This window comes from Coregonus clupeaformis, chromosome 5 (assembly GCF_020615455.1).
Source record: "Coregonus clupeaformis isolate EN_2021a chromosome 5, ASM2061545v1, whole genome shotgun sequence".
NCBI lineage: Eukaryota > Metazoa > Chordata > Actinopteri > Salmoniformes > Salmonidae > Coregonus > Coregonus clupeaformis.
Genome location: NC_059196.1, coordinates 15,446,501 through 15,466,072, shown reverse-complemented (window position 1 = coordinate 15,466,072; position 19,572 = coordinate 15,446,501). Strand labels below are relative to the sequence as shown.

Below are 19,572 nucleotides of genomic sequence, written 5' to 3'. Positions count from 1 at the left end.
GACACACACTCCTTTAGGCTTTGGTTAAAGATATAGCAAATAGGGTTGACAATACAGTCCCTACCATTATTGATGGATAACCATAGTTTTTCCACCTCTCTCACACTAACTTGACCAGATTCAAATTAACAACCCATCTATTACATTATTAAATATTTTATACAAGAATATTATGGTTCACTGTTCATTGTTGTCATTTCACTTCTGAGTTTTTCCTCTTTACTAGTGAAATAGTAATTGAAATGATTGGCAATATCGAAATATTTTGTTATACCCATTGACTTCAATGAACGATGGAGATGAATTGGGTTTTCTGCCCATTATATAATTGAAGGTAATCCAAAGTATTTTTCCATTGTGTTTTATGTCATTTATCTTTGTGTGGTAATATAATGTATTATTATTTTTGTTAAGTTTAGTGAAAACATTTTTCAATTTACAGTATGCATCATTTCATTGAACCATACCATTTTTCAATTCATCATCAATCCAGGGGGCTCAAACAGTTCTCACAGTTAGTTTCTTAACAGGTGCACGCTTATCAACAATTTGCATGAATCATTTTTACAAACACACTAGCTACACCATTTTTATATTTTTACAATCCCTTTGATGAAGGAGTATATCTCCGAAACTCGCCCGGAAACATTTACTGAATGGAAGTTACTATCCAGATCTGTCTCTTTACTTCCCCAGTTTATATTCGATGGAGCCCCTCTGAGGGACTAAATATGTAACCCACAATAATAGTTGACTATAATAGACCTAGACCACACCAACCAATCCTGACCCCAGTAAGACCCCAGATTGTGCATCATCATCGTTTACAGGAAGCAGATGCTCAGTTAGAACTACCCGTGGGTCTACTCTGTGCATCCTTGAGCCCCCATATCCCATTACAGCCCTTTCCACTAGTGGAGCTCTGAGCTGGGCTGTGTGGCAGAGCGGAGCCCTGGCCCTCAGCTGACTCCTGACCCACCAGGCATGCAGCTTTACACTGGCTCTGCTCTGTGATGATAGCCTCTCCAGAGCCACACTTCTCCCCACGTGCCAACACTAGAGTGCAGAGGTATGGCTTGGCATTTGCACTAGCAGGGCATTGGCATGTACTCCACTGGACAGCTCTGCAGTGCTCTGCTTCTCAAGACCCACCGTCTGTGCTGTGGCACGAAACACTGAAGAATCAAGTCATTTTCTGGATGGGATATGGGACATCTCTTCAATGCCTAGGTGAATGGTAGAATATGGAGTATGGGGGTTCACTTGAAAGTGGAAAAGCGGGCTAGAGAATGAGGGGTCGAATAAGTGTGAGAGAGGATGATGGTGAGGGTGAGTGGGTGGACGGGGTAAAGGAGGGGGGATGTACCAAGTGCCCTTTGGGAACAGCTGCCATTCCAGAGTGAAGTGTATATGGCCTCCATACTCAACTGGCGGACCGCAGACTGGATCCGGAACGGGGTCAATACGGACCATCGTTTTTTTGTTGTTGTTTTTACAAGTTTCGGGCTTTGACCCCTGGTATCATATAAACACACATAAGACATGGAAGAATGCATAGAATTGCAGGAAATTAGCTTTAAAACTGCAAAATTTTCTCTCCACCAACAAGAGGGGTGTAAACAGTCTGGGGTTGCATGGGTTGCGAGGTGGGGGTTTGTTACTAAGCCGATAAATTACATTATCCATCCGGACTTTTGCCACCTCGGAAATTGACAGGACCTTCTCAAATAGTACTTGAGTACCCCTGGTTTATGGTATAGTTGACTATGTAGAAACTGAGAGATAGGGTTTTGGCACAGCATTTCTCCATATGTAGGGTACTAAAGACTTTATAACCAAGATTACTCCAAAGCCTCTGAGGCTTCCAGCTAGGAAACATATTGGCTTTCAGCAGAAGACAGACAATAGTGTGTCAAACGCGTCGGACTACAGCTTTTCATACTCTATTAGAAAAGGGAAAAAGGGCTATTTTGTGCTGTATAAATAAAGCTTGATTGGATTGGACATCACACATATCACACTCTCTCTGACCCTCTAGAGCGAAAACAGTAAAAACAACAGCAATTATTCAATATAAATGAAAAAAAAAAGAATTCACACATATTCTCATCCGTACCCTTGGTTTGCAATTTTAAACAACTTCAAACAAATACATTTCCTAGTGCATATTTTTCATATCTGTAAGTCGCTTTGGATAAAAGCGTCTGCTAAATGGCATATTATTATTATTATTATTATTATTATTATTATTATTATTATATCAAATATTATCATGCATTTTTATCAAATACAATTATTCCATGTCAAGTATTTTAATATTTTAAGCTACCTTACACAATCTTAAAGTGGTATTATCATAGAGCAGTACCATAACCTAACCCTAACCCTAACCCATGACCTTGTGGGATAGTCTCTCTATCCCCAATGAATTAAAAATACATGATCAATCTTTCTATATTTATATTTACTGTACTTTTATAAATGGGAGAATCAGGGGAAACATAACCCTATATCAAATTCCTTGATTGACACACAATATACCCACATCCCCGAAATAAACCACCTGATAGAGAAGTACTGAGATGAAGAGAAGGGGGAGAAGAAAGAGGGTAGGAATGGACTGTCTGTATCCATGGAGATCAGCTCCAACCACTCTGGCATGTTCTCTCAGTAGGGCTTTCTCTGAACAGGAGAGACACAGTAAACACACACACAATGAGCAGGGAAGTCTCTCTCTCTCACACACACACAAATACACACTCACTCATGCACACCCACACGTATACAGTCATGTAGGGTTGTCAGGATATCAGTATCGTGATACTACGATACCTGATTTTCCATGGCAAAAAGGAAAACACAAAGCAGACTAAACTCTTTGGTCCTTTAAATAAACCTACTATATGTAAAATATTGTGTGCTATAGCTTGGAAAAGAAACATGTGATTCTGGGTGACTGCTGCTTGTTTCCAACATTAGGACTGCTTTCCTCAGGAAATGTAGTCTGCTTCATGTTTTGTTTCCTTGCCACGATACCTCTAAGTATCGCAATCCTACATTCATGCTACACACATAACAACTGCTGCTACCAAACTCTTAATTTACTACTACCTTCCCCAGTACACGTGTAAATATTGGACTATATATTTTGCCTTCCTGTATTATACTTATGCTAAAATGTTTCTTCTATTCTACTGAGCCATTTAGTTTATGTTCGTATTCTTATCTTTTATTATTTCTTATTGTTGTTGCATTGTCCAGAAGGAACCTGCAAGTAAGCATTTCGTTGGATGATGTATGCCATGCGTATCCCGTATGTACAGTGCCTTCGGAAAGTATTCAGACCCCTTGACATTTTCCACATTTTGTTACTTTACAGCCTTATTCTAAAATTGATTAAATTGTTTTTTTTCCCCTCATCAATCTACACACAATACCCCATAATATTCAAAGCAAAAACAGATTTGTAATTTCTTTTGCTAATTTATTAAAAATAAACAACGGAAATATCACATTTACATAAGTATTCAGACGCTTTAACCAGTACTTTGTTGAAGCACCTTTGGCAGCGATTACAGCATTGAGTCTTTTTGGGTATGACGCTAGAAGCTTGGCACCTGTATTTGGAGAGTTTCTCCCATTCTTCTCTGCAGATCTGCTTCACAGTTATTTTCAGGTTCCTCCAGAGATGTTAGATCGGGTTCAAGTCTGGGCTCTGGCTGGGCCACCCCTGCGTTGTCTTGGCTGTGTGCTTAGGGTCGTTGTCCTGTTGGAAGGTGAACCTTCGCCCCAGTCTGAGGTCCTGAGCTCTCTGGAGCAGGTTTTCATCAAGGATCTCTCTGTACTTTGCTCCGTTCATCTTTCCCTCGATCCTGACTAGTCTCCCAGTCCCTGCCGTTGAAAAACATCCCCACAGCATGATGCTGCTACCACCATGCTTCACCATAGGGATGGTGCCAGGTTTCCTCCAGACATGACGCTTGGTATTTAGGCCAAAGAGTTCAATCTTGGTTTCATCAGACCAGAGAATCTTGTTTCTCATGGTCTGAGAGTTATTAGGTGCCTTTTGGCAAACTCCAAGCGGGCTGTCATGTTCCTTTTACTGAGGAGTGGCTTCCGTCTGGCCACTCTACCATAAAGGCCTGATTGGTGGAATGCTGCAGAGATGGTTGTCCTTCTGCAAGGTTCTCCCATCTCCACAGAGGAACTCTAGATCTCTGTCAGAGTGACCATCAGGTTCTTGGTCACCTCCCTGACCAAGGCACTTCTCCCCCCGATTGCTCAGTTTGGCTTGGCGGCCAGCTCTAGGAAGAGTCTTGGTGGTTCCAAACTTCTTCCATTTAAGAATGATGGAGGCCACTATGTTCTTGGGGACCTTCAATGCTGTAGAATGTTTTTTGGTACCCTCCCCAGATCTGTGCCTCGACACAATCCTGTCTCGAAGCTCTACGGACAATTCCTTCGATCTCATGGCTTGGTTTTTGCTCTGACAACTGTGGGACCTTATATAGACAGGTGTGTGCCTTTCCAAATCATGTCCAATCAATTGAATTTACCACAGGTGGACTCCAATCAAGTTGTAGAAACATCTCAAGGATGATCAATGGAAAAAGGATGCACCTGAGCTCAATTTCGAGTCTCATAGCAAAGGGTCTGAATACTTATGTAAATAAGGTATTTCTGTTTTTTGTTTTTTTATAAATTTGCAAACATTTCTAAGAACCTCTTTTCGCTTTGTCATTATGGGGTATTGTGTGTAGATTGCTGAGGAATTGTTTTTATTTCCTCCATTTTAGAATAAGGCTGTAACGTAACAAAATGTGGAAAAAGTCAAGGGGTCTGAATACTTTCCAAAGGAACTGTACGACTAATACAACTTGAAACACACACATGCGTTATGTATGAAGATGTACCCACCTGGTTTGCTTTTCTTGCTGTGAAAGAAAAACATTCAAAGTTCAAAGGTTGTCCTAGCAAGCAAACAACAATTAGCAATATTTCAATTGGGTTAGCTCATGAACAAACTTAACATGACAATGACAAAAGGTAAAGGACTGAGTCTGTGGTGAACTAGAGAGGCTCACCTGAGCTCAGGCGGGGTAGCATCACACACAAAATGGCCACCATGACTAGGATGAATCCAAAGCCAAAGATCAACCACAGCACAAAGTTCCAACTGCCAAACTCTGTTAAAACACAACATCCAAAGTTTATCAGTCAATGCAGTTTTTGTAGTATGCTCTCCTCTCATAGCATATTACAGTACATAATGTATGTACTGGGGCTGCCATCAAGTGGCCATGAATTGGTACTGCATACATTATAGTAGAGTCTGTGTTTGGATCACAATATCCTCTGAAGACTATATCCACTGAGTATACGAAACATTAAGAACACCTGGGTAGGAAACATGTTAAAAAGAATAATTGTTACGCCTTGAGACAATTGAGACATGGATTGTGTATGTGTGCCATTCAGAGGGTGAATAGGCAAGACAAAGTATTTAATTGCCTTTGAACGTGGTATGGTAGTAGGTGCCAGGCACACCAGTTTGTGTGAAGAACTGCAACGCTGCTGGGTTTTTCACGCTCAGCAGTTTACCGTATGTATCAAGAATGGTCAACCACCCAAAGGACATCCAGGCAACTTGACACAACTGCGGGAAAGGGGGGTCGACCATTAGGAAGGTGTTCCTAATGTTTGGTATACTCAGTGTATATAGAATTTATAAAATATGCTTCTGTAAATCTGCAGAAATGTTTATGAACGCATACTGTATCATTGTACGTAATCAAATTGTTTTCAATAAAGGGTTATAAGGTACTCAACTGTGCCTGAGAAAACGACATTTTCTTTAAAACTTTATGATAAGCTCCTAAACTACCTAACCTGTGACGATGAGGGTGAAGCTCTTGCGGATGGGCATGTGCAGGGAGCTGTGAGACACCCTGCAGAAGTACTTGGAGCCTGAGTCATGCAGGGAAGCGTGGAGCAGGAAGAAGGCCGACAGAGAGTAGGTCCCGTCCCGGTGGTGGCGGTGGCTGGAGTACAGGACAGTGTCCAGCTTCTCTGGTAGGAGGCCTCCACCTCCACCACTGGGCTCCCTGAACCACTCCATCTCCACGTCCAGGGGGTAGTAGCCCTCCGCCTCACACACCACCTTCTGCTCCCCCCTGTCCACCAGGGAGATGGTAGAGTCTACGTTCAAGGACACGCGAGGTGGCTCTGAGGGACGATGTCAGAAATGACTGGCATTACAATGAGGATGTTGGTGGTATATACTAGGTGATCAAAATGGCAGTCTATGACACCTTTAATTGGTTATTATGGTTATCATGTCATAGAGATGTACATATTCATAAATGTGTATACCATATCAGGTAATGATAATAAAAGTAATTTGTTTATCCTTTACATTTTTTATGATAGAGCAAATGACGGAGCAAAGCTTCAACAATTAAATGTATGTGCCTCAAGTCCTGTGACCCCTAACCCCTCCACCTTACCCATGATGTGCAGAGCGATATCATGGCTGCCAAACAGCGGAGGCACTGAGACGGAGCAGATATACGTCCCCTCGCTGCTCTGCTTGGTGAGGGGGAGCGTCAGGGATGCGTCGCCCCTACCAATGCCCTTAAGCGTCACCCCGTCCCCCTCCGTCTGGCCCGAGCGGCTGGAGTGGCTGAAGAGCGTGGTGCGTTCGCCGCGTCGCTGCAAACGCCATTCCACTGTCAGGTCGGCCGCCTTGTGGTCCACGTCAAACTGACAGTGCAGGCTCTGTTGCTTCACTAGGCCCACTCGCACAGAGGGAGAGCGGGTGAGGACTAGCATCACAGCTATACACAGGTCACAGTTCACAGGTCACAGCCAAGGCAGGGGAGGAAGGGGGGCAAGGGGTGCAGAGGGCGGAGAGGGAGGAATTGAGAAAAAAAAAGGGAGGTTATAGCTAGGGTCTTATTCTGATGTGTGTTACATAAACATACTGTACAGTATATGTGACTCAGACTTTCAGGAGAGAGAAGTATTTTACAATTTAAATGAAAATTGAACTCACACATGTTTGGACACACCTACTCATTCAAGGGTTTTTCTCTCAACCAGCTTCACCTGGAATGCTTTTCCAACAGTCTTGAAGGAGTTCCTACATATGCTGAGCACTTGTTGACTGCTTTTCCTTCACACTGCCATCCAACTCATCCCAAACCATCTCAATTGGGTTGAGGTCGGGTGATTGTGGATGCCAGGTCATCTGACGCAGCACTCCATCATTCTCCTTCTTGGTCAAATAGCCCTTACACAGCCTGGAGGTGTGTTGGGTCATTGTCCTGTTGAAAAACAAATGATAGTCCCACTAAACGCAAACCAGATGGGATGGCGTATCGCTGCAGAATGCTGTGGTAGCCATGCTGGTTAAGTGTGCCTTGAATTCTAAATAAATCACTGACAGTGTCACCAGCAAAGCACCATCACACCTCCTCCTCCATGCTTCACGGTGGGAACCACACATGCAGAGATCATCCGTTCACCTACTCTGCGTCTCACAAAGACACGGCGGTTGGAACCAAAAATCTCAAATTTGGACTCAGACCAAAGGACAGATTTCCACCAGTCTAATGTCCATTGCTCGTGTTTCTTGGCCCAAGCAAGTCTCTTCTTCTTAGTGGTTTCTTTGCAGCAATTCGACCATGAAGGCCTGATTCACACAGTCTCCTCTGAACAGTTGATGTTGAGATGTGTCTGTGACTTGAACTCTGTGAAGCATTTATTTGGGCTGCAATTTCTGAGGCTGGTAACTCTAATGACCTTATCCTCTGCAGCAGAGGTAGCTCTGGGTCTTCCTTTCCTGTGGCGGTCCTCATCAGAGACAGTTTCATCATAGTGCTTGATGGTTTTTGCGACTGCACTTGAAGAAACTCGGTTTGACTGACCTTCATCTCTTAAAGTAATGATGGACTGTAATTTCTCTTTGCTTATTTGAGCTTTTCTTGACATAATATGGACTTGGTCTTTTACCAAATAGGGCTGTCTTCTGTATACCACCCCTACCTTGTCACAACACAACGGATTGGCTCGAACGCATTAAGAAGGAAAGAAATTCCACAAATTAACAAGGCACACCTGTTAATTGAAACGCATTCCAGGTGACTACCTCATGAAGCTGGTTGAGAGAATGCCAAGAGTGTGCAAAGCTGTCATTAAGGCAAAGGGTGGCTACTTTGAAGAATCTAAAATATAAAATATATTTAGATTTGTTTAAAAAATGTTTGGTTACTACATGATTCCATATGTGTTATTTCATAGTTTTGATGTCTTCACTATTATTCTACAATGTAGAAAATAGTAAAAATAAAGAAAAACCCTGGAATGAGTAGGTGTCCAAACTTTTGACTGGTACTGCAGATCATAAGTCAAGACAACTGCCTAAAGGGTATAAAAGGAAACACTGACCACAGGAGGTTGGTGGCACCTTAATTGGGAAGGACGGGCTCGTGGTAATGGTTGGAGCGGAACAGGTGGAATGGTATCAAATACATAAAACACATGGTTTCCATGTGTTCGATGCCATTCCATTAGCTCCGTTCCAGCCATTGTTATAAGCCGTCCTCCCCTCAGCAGCCTCAACTGACACTGACATATGCTACCGACTAGAGCAGTGCTTCCCAATCCTGGTTCAGGGGACACCAAGGGGTTTACATTTTAGTTTTTGCCCTAGCACTAAAACAGTTGATTAAAATAATCAATTCATCATCAAGCATTTGATTAGAATCAGGTGTTAGGGCTAGGCAAAAAATTCAAATGTGCACCCATTAGGGTCTCCATGACCATGATTGGGAAGCACTGGACTAGAGTACAGCCTACATCTACTGCAGGGATGTCAAACTCATTCCACGGAGGGCTGAGCGTCTGCGGGTTTTTGATTTATCCTTTCAAGTAAGGCCTAGACAATTAGGTGAGGGGAGTTCCTTATTAATGAGTGACCTTAATTCATCAATCAAGTTCAAGGGTTGAGAGAAAACCCGCAGACACTCAGCCCTCCGTGGAATGAGTTCGACATTACATTACATTTTAGTCATTTAGCAGACGCTCTTATCCAGAGCGACTTACAGTTAGCACATACATTATTTTATCGAACCCACAACCCTGGCGTTGCAAACGCCATGCTCTACCAACTGAGCTACATCCCCTGCCGGCCATTCCCTCCCCTACCCTGGACGAATTGTGCGCCGCCCCATGGGTCTCCCGGTCGCGGCCGGCTACGACAAAGCCTGGATTCGAACCAGGATCTCTAGTGGCACAGCTAGCACTGCGATGCAGTGCCTTAGACCACTGCGCCACTCGGGAGAGAATGTGATCTACTGCATAACAAATAGACAGAATGAAAAGTCTGCATTACTTGAGGTGGTTAGCGTCTCTCTGTCTGCGATGGCGGCCCAGTGGTGGTAGTTTGCCTGGCCAGGTGTCGGCGTGGCAGGGGTATGTCTGAGGAAGCTGGTGATGACGAAGAGGCCGTCGGTGTGCCGTAAGGTGCAGGTGAACCAGATGTCGTGCTCCTGGGCTCCTAAACCTGGCCAACGCATCTGGATGCCCTCCGTGCTGTACCTGCGGATCTCACACTGCAGCTGGTGCTCCACTACTGCCCCTTCAATGTACTTCCTCATGTCCACCTTAGAGCCTGAACACACACATACACACACACGGTTTGAAGAGCACCTCTCAGTGTTGAAACACCAAACATTAACCATCAGTGTAGAAAACATAACCAAATCTAACATTTGTTTAGCTGTTTCTCTCATTCACCTGTCACAAGGAAGGTGATGGTATTAGGGTTCAAAGCACTGTCCCCTGGATGGCCAAACTGCAGCCCAGCGTCTCTGTGTTGGTACTCGGTTTCAGCATGTCCCTCATCATTGAACTTTACACGTTCATCCACCAGCATACAGGGCAGCCAAGGCACCTGTTCTAAAGACTGGATTCCTGTCACCTCTGTCAAATCGATGAATGTAGAATAATCACAATGAGAGCTTAAATTTAACTTCACCTTTAAAAATCAATCATAATTATAGGCTAACAAATAGTCCATTCATAAGAACTCTGAATGAGCACAGCATGCGTGAAACCATCGGAGGAAAGAGATATACTCGCAAAAATAGGTCATAAAGTAGCCTACCTGCACAGAGAAATAAACAGAGAAGAATATTGACGTTTAGACTCATAATGTTACAAAACTGTCTTCTGGGGCTATCTTTCCCTGTGCCATTCAGACTTTCACTTTCATTTCCGCAACTTGACGCAAGTGAAAAAGATTGCACCTGCTCGTGCAGCTGTCTGTAAGATAAGTTAGCGTTAGATGTTTACAATGGCTTGTAATAGCAAATTAATATAATCAGATATTTGAATGAGGAAGAAAGTGTTAAAAACTATGACACAAAACAATATTATAACCAAAACTAAACAACCCCACCCCCCAATACATCCATACCATGAGTGGCGCTGTAAAGGCACGAAAGTACAGTACCCTCTTCAATAAAATAAATCCCGCCCACGTGACGTTCATGCGGACATACGACGAGTTGTTTTCAATGATCGAAGAAAAAAACAAATCAACACGTGTCTTTCAGTGGTTTCTTGTAATCTCGCCTTCAAAAGTAAGTATCTAGTTAAAGTATTAACTTGTCTCCTTTTATTATAATTAGTAGAATAATTCATTGAACTAAATTGTACACGTGCTCTTCGTTGTAGTTGGCTTGGCGTGCAATTGGGTCCAGCGTGGATGAAAGGATGCACATTTGAAGACTGAACTGCGCCTCACCCAAACACAATGATGAATCAAGGTAGCTATGTGATTTGAGCTGAATGCATTTGCTTTGTTTATAGCTATAACATGTTAGCTGTATGTATTTGCATTATTTACAGAACTAGCTAGCTGAGACTGAATACACAGTAGTACCAGTAGTGAAATGTGTAGCTATGTGTTGGGGTAAATGCATTTGAATTCAATCCGTTTTTGACAGCACCCCTTTTCATTTGAACTAAACCTTATATACATATTTGCCCATTGTAGAAGTACTCAGAAAGTGACTTTTTGGACCTGAATGGAAAAATATTACCTATTTTGCATACCCACCATACCATGAGACATGTCTTCATCGCTGGGGGTGGAGAAAAAAAACGGTTGACATTGATATCCACTTAAAAGTTTACAAACAGGGTTGTCAAACTATTTTATAATTCCTTAACTGTCATTTAACCTTAAAAACCAACTATCTAAAAACGCGTTAACTGATTTTTGCTATTCACATATGTGGTAGTTTAGACCCTATTTTACATCATCTGAGGTTGTCGTCTTGTGACTGCCATTAGTTAAGACACAACATGCTCTTGAAGACAGGGTGGGTGTCATGTTTGGGCTGATAAATGTACTAATACGTTTTCAAATGGTACCACAAAGATGGTTGGAGGTCCACACATAAGAGAATGTTGACTTGAATGGGAATATCTGTTTTAAGTTTTACTGTTAATCTTCCATAGGAAACATATTGAAATCATAGAAATATAGATAATAGAATATAGAATATACATGACCATTTAAAGAGGTTTTGGCCGGGGTAGGCCGTCATTGTAAATAAGAATTTGTTCTTAACTGACTTGCCTAGTTAAATAAAGGTTTAAAAAAAAATCTACACAGGATCATTATTAAGAATTTTTGCGTTGTAATTTCAGAAAATGTCAAATATTTCTGCAGTAATAGTGGAATGATGTGTTTCACAGTATTACTTACCCTACAGTGTTGTGATAGGCTGTGATATTCGCCTATTGATTTCTCGTGCCTGAGTGGCATCTGATTTCAAAATGGGAAAGCTGTGCTATCTAGTGGAAATTGGGTTAAGTGGCCAATGTAGAAATCGCTCTGTCATTTCCTGTTTGCTAAAAATCTAAGCTGTTCACTCAATTTCAGAAAACAAGCACTGAATAGTGAATCAGTGTACCATCTAAATCGCTCTGAAATATATTTTTAATAGCAAAACATATAGTTTTTACAGCTGTTTGTAGTAAAAGGCTCAAGCGCAAATCTCCGCCATGGGAAATGGGATGCGGTGGAGGGTGAGATTTGTTTTGAATGCAGCCTAGTGCTGTTGCAAATCACCTAGCTTCCACATAGGCGCTACGCCTATAATTTCTCCCCTATCAGTGGACATTCAAATGTGGGTAGATCGGAGGTCATCTTTGTGGTAGTAATTAGAAGTTCAAATTCAATGGCGTACCAGCTAAATTGCAGTGGTCTGAAGGATAGGTCCATTCTATGAATTATATTTCTAGGACTGAAATGACACCTACCCTGTATTCAAAAGCATGTTGTGTCTCAACCGAAGCTTGCAACCCTATTTGTAAGCTTTTCAATTATATCAAACTCAACCATTTATCTTTTCCAGTGATGAAGACATGGATGTCTGATGATATGGTGGGGTATGCAAATTGGGTCAACTTTGAACACCTTTATCTCTGGAATGTTTTGTCATTCGGTTACAAAAAGTAACTTTCTGACAACTTCTTCCATGGGCAAACATGTACTGTATGCAAAGTTGTAAAATTGAGCAAAAGCTGTCAAAAAGTGACTGAATTCAAATGTATTTACCCTTGGTCCTGGCAACCTGGTTTCTGTACTGAACTAACTACTCTCTAGTCTACTCCTATGTGTTCATTCATTCTCACTGTTCTGCTTGTGCTTTCAGATTCCTGGCTGAGCTGTGAGAAGACTGCTGTTCTCCAGGGAGGTTTTCTGTTGGCCAACAGGCTGTGCCAGCCAGCGTCACTCAGTGCCCTACAAAAGGAGGACTGGAGTAAGGTTGGCCACCCAATTCTACAGGCTGTCAGAGAGATCTGTGGGCAGGAGGGTGGTAGCTGTCTGAGTAGTGTCCACTGGAAGAAGAAAATCATCTGCATCTTATGGAGCAAATTACTGGGGAGGGAGAGCGAAGAGGACATGGAAATCGGCTGGAGGGAGAATCCATTCTTCTCTCTGCAGAACAGCCTACCTGACATTAACCGCACAGTGCTGTTCGAGCTGGTCAAGTTGACAGGCTTCTCTCAGATCTACGCCCAGCTGCTTCTGTGCGTCCCATCGGCCCACCTGAGTTCAGAGCTAGAGAAACTAGTTCAACACGTCACCCGTAACAGCACTGAGGAGGACGTCCGCGTCCTGCTGGAGGTGTGGTGGGAGCTGTGGAAGGGCGGGCAAGAGGAGGATGACCTGGATAAGGTCTTTACTAACCAGTGGACCCGCCTCACCAACACCACTGGCCTCTCACCTCAGGCTGCCAAGAGATTCAAGTCAGACCCAGACACCCCAACATCACCACCATCCACAACTGATGTGCTGTCCATTCTTTTTCATGCTCTGGAGGAGATGAAAGAGCATCTGAGCACCTCTGACCTTTGCTACCGTGCCCTGTCCAACTGCCTCGACTCCCTGTACACCTCGCATCTGATAGACCAAGCTATCATCCTCCCAGCTGAGGTGCAACTTCAGAGCCTGACTAGTGCAGTGACTGTGAGAAAGAGGCGTGATGGGATAGAGAAGTTTAACCTGGTCCAGGTGATAAGCGAGGCCCACAGTGACCTGAAGGCAGCCCACACACCCTCCCAGTTTAAACCCTGTGGAATGACACTAATGCAAGCCCTGCAGACTGTCTCCCAGCTCACTCAGGCCTGGGAGAAGAGAGGGCTGCTGGAGATGACAGACAGCGGTGACCCCAGTGACTTGACACTCCGTCTGAAAAGCTGTCTGGTCAGAGTGCTTGAGTCCCTAGAGGAAAGGTCCATGTCTGGGACCATCGATGAGGGTGAGCAGCAGACACTGAACAATGTGCAAAGCACTTTGAGAGGCTTGTTAGGCTCACTGTCCTTCCCCGACACAGAGAGCAACGCTGGGGAAATGGCCCACATTGCCGTAGCTATCATTAACCACCGCTTGGAGGGCTTCCAAGATTTCACTATGCTATTTGCTACTGAACTGAGCTGGTCCCTGAGCGTGGAGGAGTGGATCAGCTGTCTGGAGAGAAACAAAAACGCATTCCAGCGAAAGGACATTGTCATGAAATTAGTCTCCACTCTCATTGCAAAGTGCCAAATGGATACTGAAGTAGAGCACTGCAAAAAGCTGAAGGACATTATTGTGAACATTTTCGCAGAGCTTCCCTTAAAAGAGAAAAACACAACATTAGCGGAAATGTTAACCTGCTCCAAGAGGGGTCTCCAGGGCTCTCTGCCCCAGGCTGTGACGGAGGGCTTTAGTGAGGAGCTCAACATGGCGTTCAACTGCATCATCCAGGGAGGAGCGGCGCAGAACAACCTTAGCTTGGCCGTGGCCGCCATAGCCCGCGTGGCCTTTCAGAACCCAGAGGCCACCCTGCGTCGTTGCTGCCATCTGGCGGTGGTGAACCTTGGGGCCCACAGCCTCCTCTCCAAGATACTCCAACAGCTCTCAGGGCTGAGGGGCGGTGCCCCTGGTTGCACAGAGGGGACGGGCAGCACTGTGGGGAGCTTACTGTGCAGCTGTCTTCAAGATACTGCCATGACTAAACTGTTGTCGGCTAAGGAGGAGGACCAGTTCCTGCACTTCCTGGTTGCACTGATGCAGCCAAGCGTTTCCGAGAGCTCCGAGAGAGGCCAGAGTTTCCTGCACCCTGAAGAGGTTGTGTGTGCTTTCGTCCTGCCTCACCTCTCCCCCTCCTCTGGCTCTAGCACCTGCAGCCTGGAGCTGGGCCTGCGTTTGCTCCACTCTGCCTTTTCTTTGGATTCCCAGGATGTATCTCCACACTGGGTTATGAACTGCTCCCCGTTCCCCCTCCTCTACGTCCTCTGCCAGCTTCTGAACGACGGCTGCAGGTGCTGGGAGCTTCCTGCAGAGGGCGGACCACATCACTTATCCATGGAGTCCAAGGAGCTGCTCGTCACTGTGCTGACTGCACTGGGCAAGGTGGTGGGAAGGGAAGTGGCCTCAGCCCCCAACACCTGGTCCAGAGCCCTCTTCTGGCTCTACAATAAAGTGGAGGCCCTGGACTGGACTGTTCGGTTCCACCTGAAGGTGGTGTGGGGAGATCACTTCAAAAATGAGGTGCCATCCTCACTGTTGGCTGTGTGCGAGCTGCCGGAGCAGGAGTGGTCTGGCCTAAAGTTGTCCCAGTATGGGCAGGGCACAGGGCTGCTGGCGTGGATGGAGTGCTGCGCTCTCTCCGACGAGGTTCAGGACACCATGCTGGCCTCTCTGGCTCTGGACCAGCACCGGCCCGACGACGTCAACATGTTCAGCAAAGGCCTGCTGGTGGCCGTGACACAGACCCTACCCTGGTGCACCGTCACTGAGTGGGGCAGGCTGCTGAGAGCCATGCGAGAGCTGCTCCGCTCAGGCCGGCTCCACGTGCCTTACTCTCTGGAGTATGTGGACTTTCTCCCCCTGCTGGACCTGCGGGCGTTCTCCTGCGAGCTGCGTCTGTCTGTGCTGCTGCTGCGTGTCCTCCAGCTGCTCTGTGGCTCCAGCTGCAAAGACTGGCTGCCCGGCCAGGGCTGGGCCCACGTGGGGCGGCTGTACGCCAGCGCCATGAGGGAGGTCATAGACTCCCTGAGGGGAAAGCTGTCACAGTCTTCCTCCAACACCACCTCCACCTCACCCAAAGACCCAAAGGAAGAGAGGGCAGCTACCAACACCGCCAGCCAGGAGGTGCTGTTTGTACTGAGCCAGCTCTTCTGCCATGTGCAGCACGTTCAGGTGATGATGCCCGGCGGGCAGTGCGAGTCCCTGTTCCTGTGTGCCCTGGAGATCCTGACCCACTATGAGGCAGTGCTGGCCGCACACCCCAGCAGCAGCTCCCACCTGGAGACAGAGAACACTCGCCACTTCTTCACCACCATCACAGACAACCTGGAGAGCGCCGAGATGAAGGCTGTGTTGCATCAGAAAATTGCTCAGCTGTCGTCTTCAGGTTGATGTGCTGTCTGAAAAAAGTACTTGAATTAGGGTTTATTGTTCCCAGCCTCAAAACTAAAATGTGTTCTGACCTTGTGTTGAAAATAAAATAAATTTCATTTTGAATTTGAATAAAACGGACAAATTGCATGTCTTTCAATGGCCTATTAATCAAAAATCACATATTGAAACAAACTTTGATCATCCACACTAGGACACAAGCCAGGGTTACAACTTCACCAACAAGCTTGGTCTTTCAGTGCTTCACCTCTACTACATTTCTCTGTCAAATCTGTATTTCCTAGTGCAACAATTAACAAATATTTAAGTTAACTATGAAAAATGATTGGGGGATAGAAAGTTACCCTGCTCAGTCATGATGTATTGTGTCAAACTCTTTCAGTCAGAAAAAAGTATTCAAAATCACTAAATATTTACTGCACATGCTTCATAGTAATAGTACCGACAATATAACACACAGTATACCCCTGAGAATTTAGATAAATACCGGTAATTTTGTATTGATAGGCAGTTGCAGGTCCTAAATTCCACACAGACTGTTCCTTCAGAGGGAAGGATTGAGAACTGTCAACTCAAGGCATGGAAGACAAGCAGCAAAGGAAGCATAATTGACATTACATGTTGCTAACCACAGAATTAGATGGCACCTCTAATCTGTTTTTGAGCCATCTTTGTGAGCAGGTTGACCCTTTGACCTAGTCTGACGCAGGTAGAGGCGATAGGCCTTGGACACAGCAGCACAAACCAGTAGATCTGAGGTGCCAGTATGGATAGGTTGGCTAAGTTGCAGTGGAGCTGTAGATGGAAAGGGAATGGTGTACTGCTGACCATACACCCAGTACAGGTAGGGGAAGAGCAGGATATGGCAGGTGAAGAAACTCAGCAGAACCATTGACTCTGTGAAGCCATGAGTCCTCTAGTCCCAACTAGAGAGGAAAACATATGGAAAGTTTAGTTATAATACAATTTCATACTATGCTCAACAGACTCTCTAAAGCACAACTCAAAAATAAAGGGGTTTATGAATCCTTACCTGGATTAGAACCTTTCCTAACGAGACAAAGTGAGTGCTGAATTCTGCCATGAAGAAGTCTCCACCATGTCCTGAAGAACTGGGGGGGGAACAGCACTATATGAATATGAAACACTAACTCACTGAGCCCTGACAGCTTATAAGGAAGACATAGCAGATTCTCAATGACAGAAACTGGTCCATTAGGCATTAATAGACAGTGTTGTAATCGACGTGAAATCAATTCAATCACGCATTAAAAAAAGATCAACTGCTGACGTAATGCATGAGGACTACACAGAACTAACGTTGCTGTACAGTAATTGTTGTGCTCCTTCCTCACCAGAATGATGGGCTTGAGGACAGTGAGGAGGACCATGTGATGGACCACCAGCAGGGGATGCCAGAGGAGGAACAGCTTGAAGGGAAGGAGGGAGTGCTTTCTGACTGTGGTAGTTACTCAGGTACATGGTGTAGATATAAGACATGCAAGGAGTGCCAAACCACACAGTCACTGGTCAGTCTGTGCCTAAAGTTGAAGGTGACCCACATAAGGATCAAGATGAAGGTGAGCACATATCCACTTAATATTTGTAGTGTTTGTTACCACTAAAAATATATCCAACTGTGGCCTCATCCCTATCAAATCACTAAATCATATTCCTCCACCCAATGCAACTTTGGAGCTTTGAGTCAGGTATCATAAAGTGTCATTCTTGAGTGATGACAAAATGAATCATAAACTGATCATCAATGCCAGCTGACTAGTCAGATATCATGTGTAGGCTGTATAATACTAATACTACTGCACAGTGCATGTAAAAGCCTTCCCATTCTAATCTATAACCTGTGTCTGAGATGTGAATACAGTGTTTATGAGATGATCATGTATTATGAATAATTGAGGTACACAGCAAAACCCTGCTGATAATGAGAATGGTTGTGTAAATTGACCACAGTGTTAAGGTGTTGTGCTGCATGCAGTAGGGGGGAAATTGTACTCCGTTTGATCTCTAGAGATAACTCTGGTGATGGGCTCTTGTACATGTCAGTTCTGTATCTGAGTGTACTACTGCCTCTGCCCCAAAAGCTCTTGTTTTTATGGCTCTGGGGGTAGTGCACTCAGCCGGCAAACAAAGTATCACTGTTCAAGTCCCACTCAGAGGAGGGGAGGAGGTGACTCAATCACTACACATTGGTTTAGTGGCAATAATCCAAATATGAATTCTTACCTGTCAGATATTACATCACTGGAGGCAGTAGCAATTATGAACCCAACAATAGTAGCCAAGTGGCATGGATGGAGGACATCAACCTTGTGAACAGGTGGGATATGATAAAGCCATGAAATTGCACAAATAGTTGTTTTATTGGTTCTGATAGATTGATCAGGAGTTCAAACACTCACTGAAATACATCATTATTAGTTAAATGTCATTCAAGGACAAGAAATAGCTAGGTTATGCATACGTAACTATTCATGCAATAAAGCCTACCTTTCGCTGACCGCAACTAGCTCAATTGGTAGAGCATGGCGCTTGTAACGCCAGGGTAGTGGGTTCGATCCCCGGGACCACCCATACGCAAAAAGGTATGCACACATGACTGTAAGTCGCTTTGGATAAAAGCGTCTGATAAATGGCATATTATTATATTATTAACTACTGTTCTGTGGTCTGGGGAAATGCATCAGCAAATGAAATTAGCAGGCTGCAGATTGCACAGAACAAAGCAGCAAGGATTGTTTTAAGGTGGAGAGGTGGTTCTTCTGTTGTAGTCATGCCCAATGCTCTTGGTTGGTCATCAATCAACAAGATAATAAAAAAAAACATGCTTATTTTATTTCAACATGTACACCACTTAAAACGGCCAAACTCCATTCACAACAGTATTCAGTTGGTAAGAGACAGACATTCAGTCAATACTAGGAATAGATTGTCCACCATCTATGTGTTATCCTGACAGAAAAGAGAAATAGGCAAAATAACATTTAGATTCAGAGCAATAAAGAATAATTTATCTGAGTAAACCAGAAACCTTTCAATATATACATTCAAACAATACTTTAGAACCATTTAAATGTAATACATTGGAAGGTTGTGCAGTACTATGGTAGATGAAGGAATCAATCTATCATTTCAGACTGTTAGAGTATTTATCTGGTCAATATGTCAGTGTATTATGTCTGTTTGTAACAGTGTGTTATATGTGAAAATGTGATCATATTATAAATTGTATTTTAATGTTTAAGGACTCTTGGAAGATTAGTGCAAATGAGGACTAAAAGAGATCCTAATAAAATATTTTTTGTTATTGGTCAATAGAGCCCCACACTGGTGTCATAATATCCATAAAACCTAGCGGTCAAACAGGGAAATGGTTCCAATTGATTTTCCACCATTCATTTTTCCCATATGGAATTTTAGAAACACTTAAAATAAGGGCGTGTAGGCTTACCCTGGCGTGACGTTTTGATAACCATGTAAATCTCTCTCGGACAACGTGACTTATATCAATATATTCGGCTCTATTTACTCTCAGATTTACTCTCAGATTCGAAAAATAAAAAATTTGC

The 19,572-nt window shown here is 44.1% G+C and overlaps 2 protein-coding genes and 1 pseudogene across 4 annotated transcripts; 1 reads left to right on the top strand and 2 right to left on the bottom strand.

The window, feature by feature from the left end:
* Positions 1 to 2,113: 2,113 nt before the first annotated feature.
* dhrs13b.2 (dehydrogenase/reductase (SDR family) member 13b.2) lies at positions 2,114 to 10,508 on the bottom strand. 2 transcript variants are annotated; one of them, XM_041875137.2, is made up of 9 exons: positions 10,481 to 10,508; positions 10,169 to 10,326; positions 9,799 to 9,984; positions 9,395 to 9,673; positions 6,507 to 6,836; positions 5,890 to 6,225; positions 5,085 to 5,186; positions 4,918 to 4,934; positions 2,114 to 2,682 (listed from the first exon to the last, which is right to left on the bottom strand). In XM_041875137.2, the coding sequence occupies exons 2-9, from the start codon at positions 10,212 to 10,214 to the stop codon at positions 2,668 to 2,670; spliced, it is 1,311 nt and encodes a 436-aa protein (XP_041731071.2). In that variant the 5' UTR covers positions 10,215 to 10,326; positions 10,481 to 10,508; the 3' UTR covers positions 2,114 to 2,667. The 2 variants fall into 2 exon arrangements, with proteins under 2 accessions (XP_041731071.2, XP_041731067.2); XM_041875133.2 differs by lacking the exon at positions 10,481 to 10,508 and having other exon boundaries at positions 10,169 to 10,464.
* Positions 10,509 to 10,555: 47 nt separating this feature from the next.
* gemin4 (gem (nuclear organelle) associated protein 4) lies at positions 10,556 to 17,432 on the top strand. 2 transcript variants are annotated; one of them, XM_041875120.1, is made up of 4 exons: positions 10,556 to 10,646; positions 10,741 to 10,832; positions 12,732 to 16,002; positions 17,344 to 17,432. In XM_041875120.1, the coding sequence occupies exons 2-3, from the start codon at positions 10,820 to 10,822 to the stop codon at positions 15,983 to 15,985; spliced, it is 3,267 nt and encodes a 1,088-aa protein (XP_041731054.1). In that variant the 5' UTR covers positions 10,556 to 10,646; positions 10,741 to 10,819; the 3' UTR covers positions 15,986 to 16,002; positions 17,344 to 17,432. The 2 variants fall into 2 exon arrangements, with proteins under 2 accessions (XP_041731054.1, XP_041731051.1); XM_041875117.1 differs by lacking the exon at positions 17,344 to 17,432 and having other exon boundaries at positions 12,732 to 16,114.
* Positions 16,635 to 18,308, bottom strand: LOC121563072 (annotated as a pseudogene).
* Between the last annotated feature and the right edge of the window lie 1,264 nt (positions 18,309 to 19,572).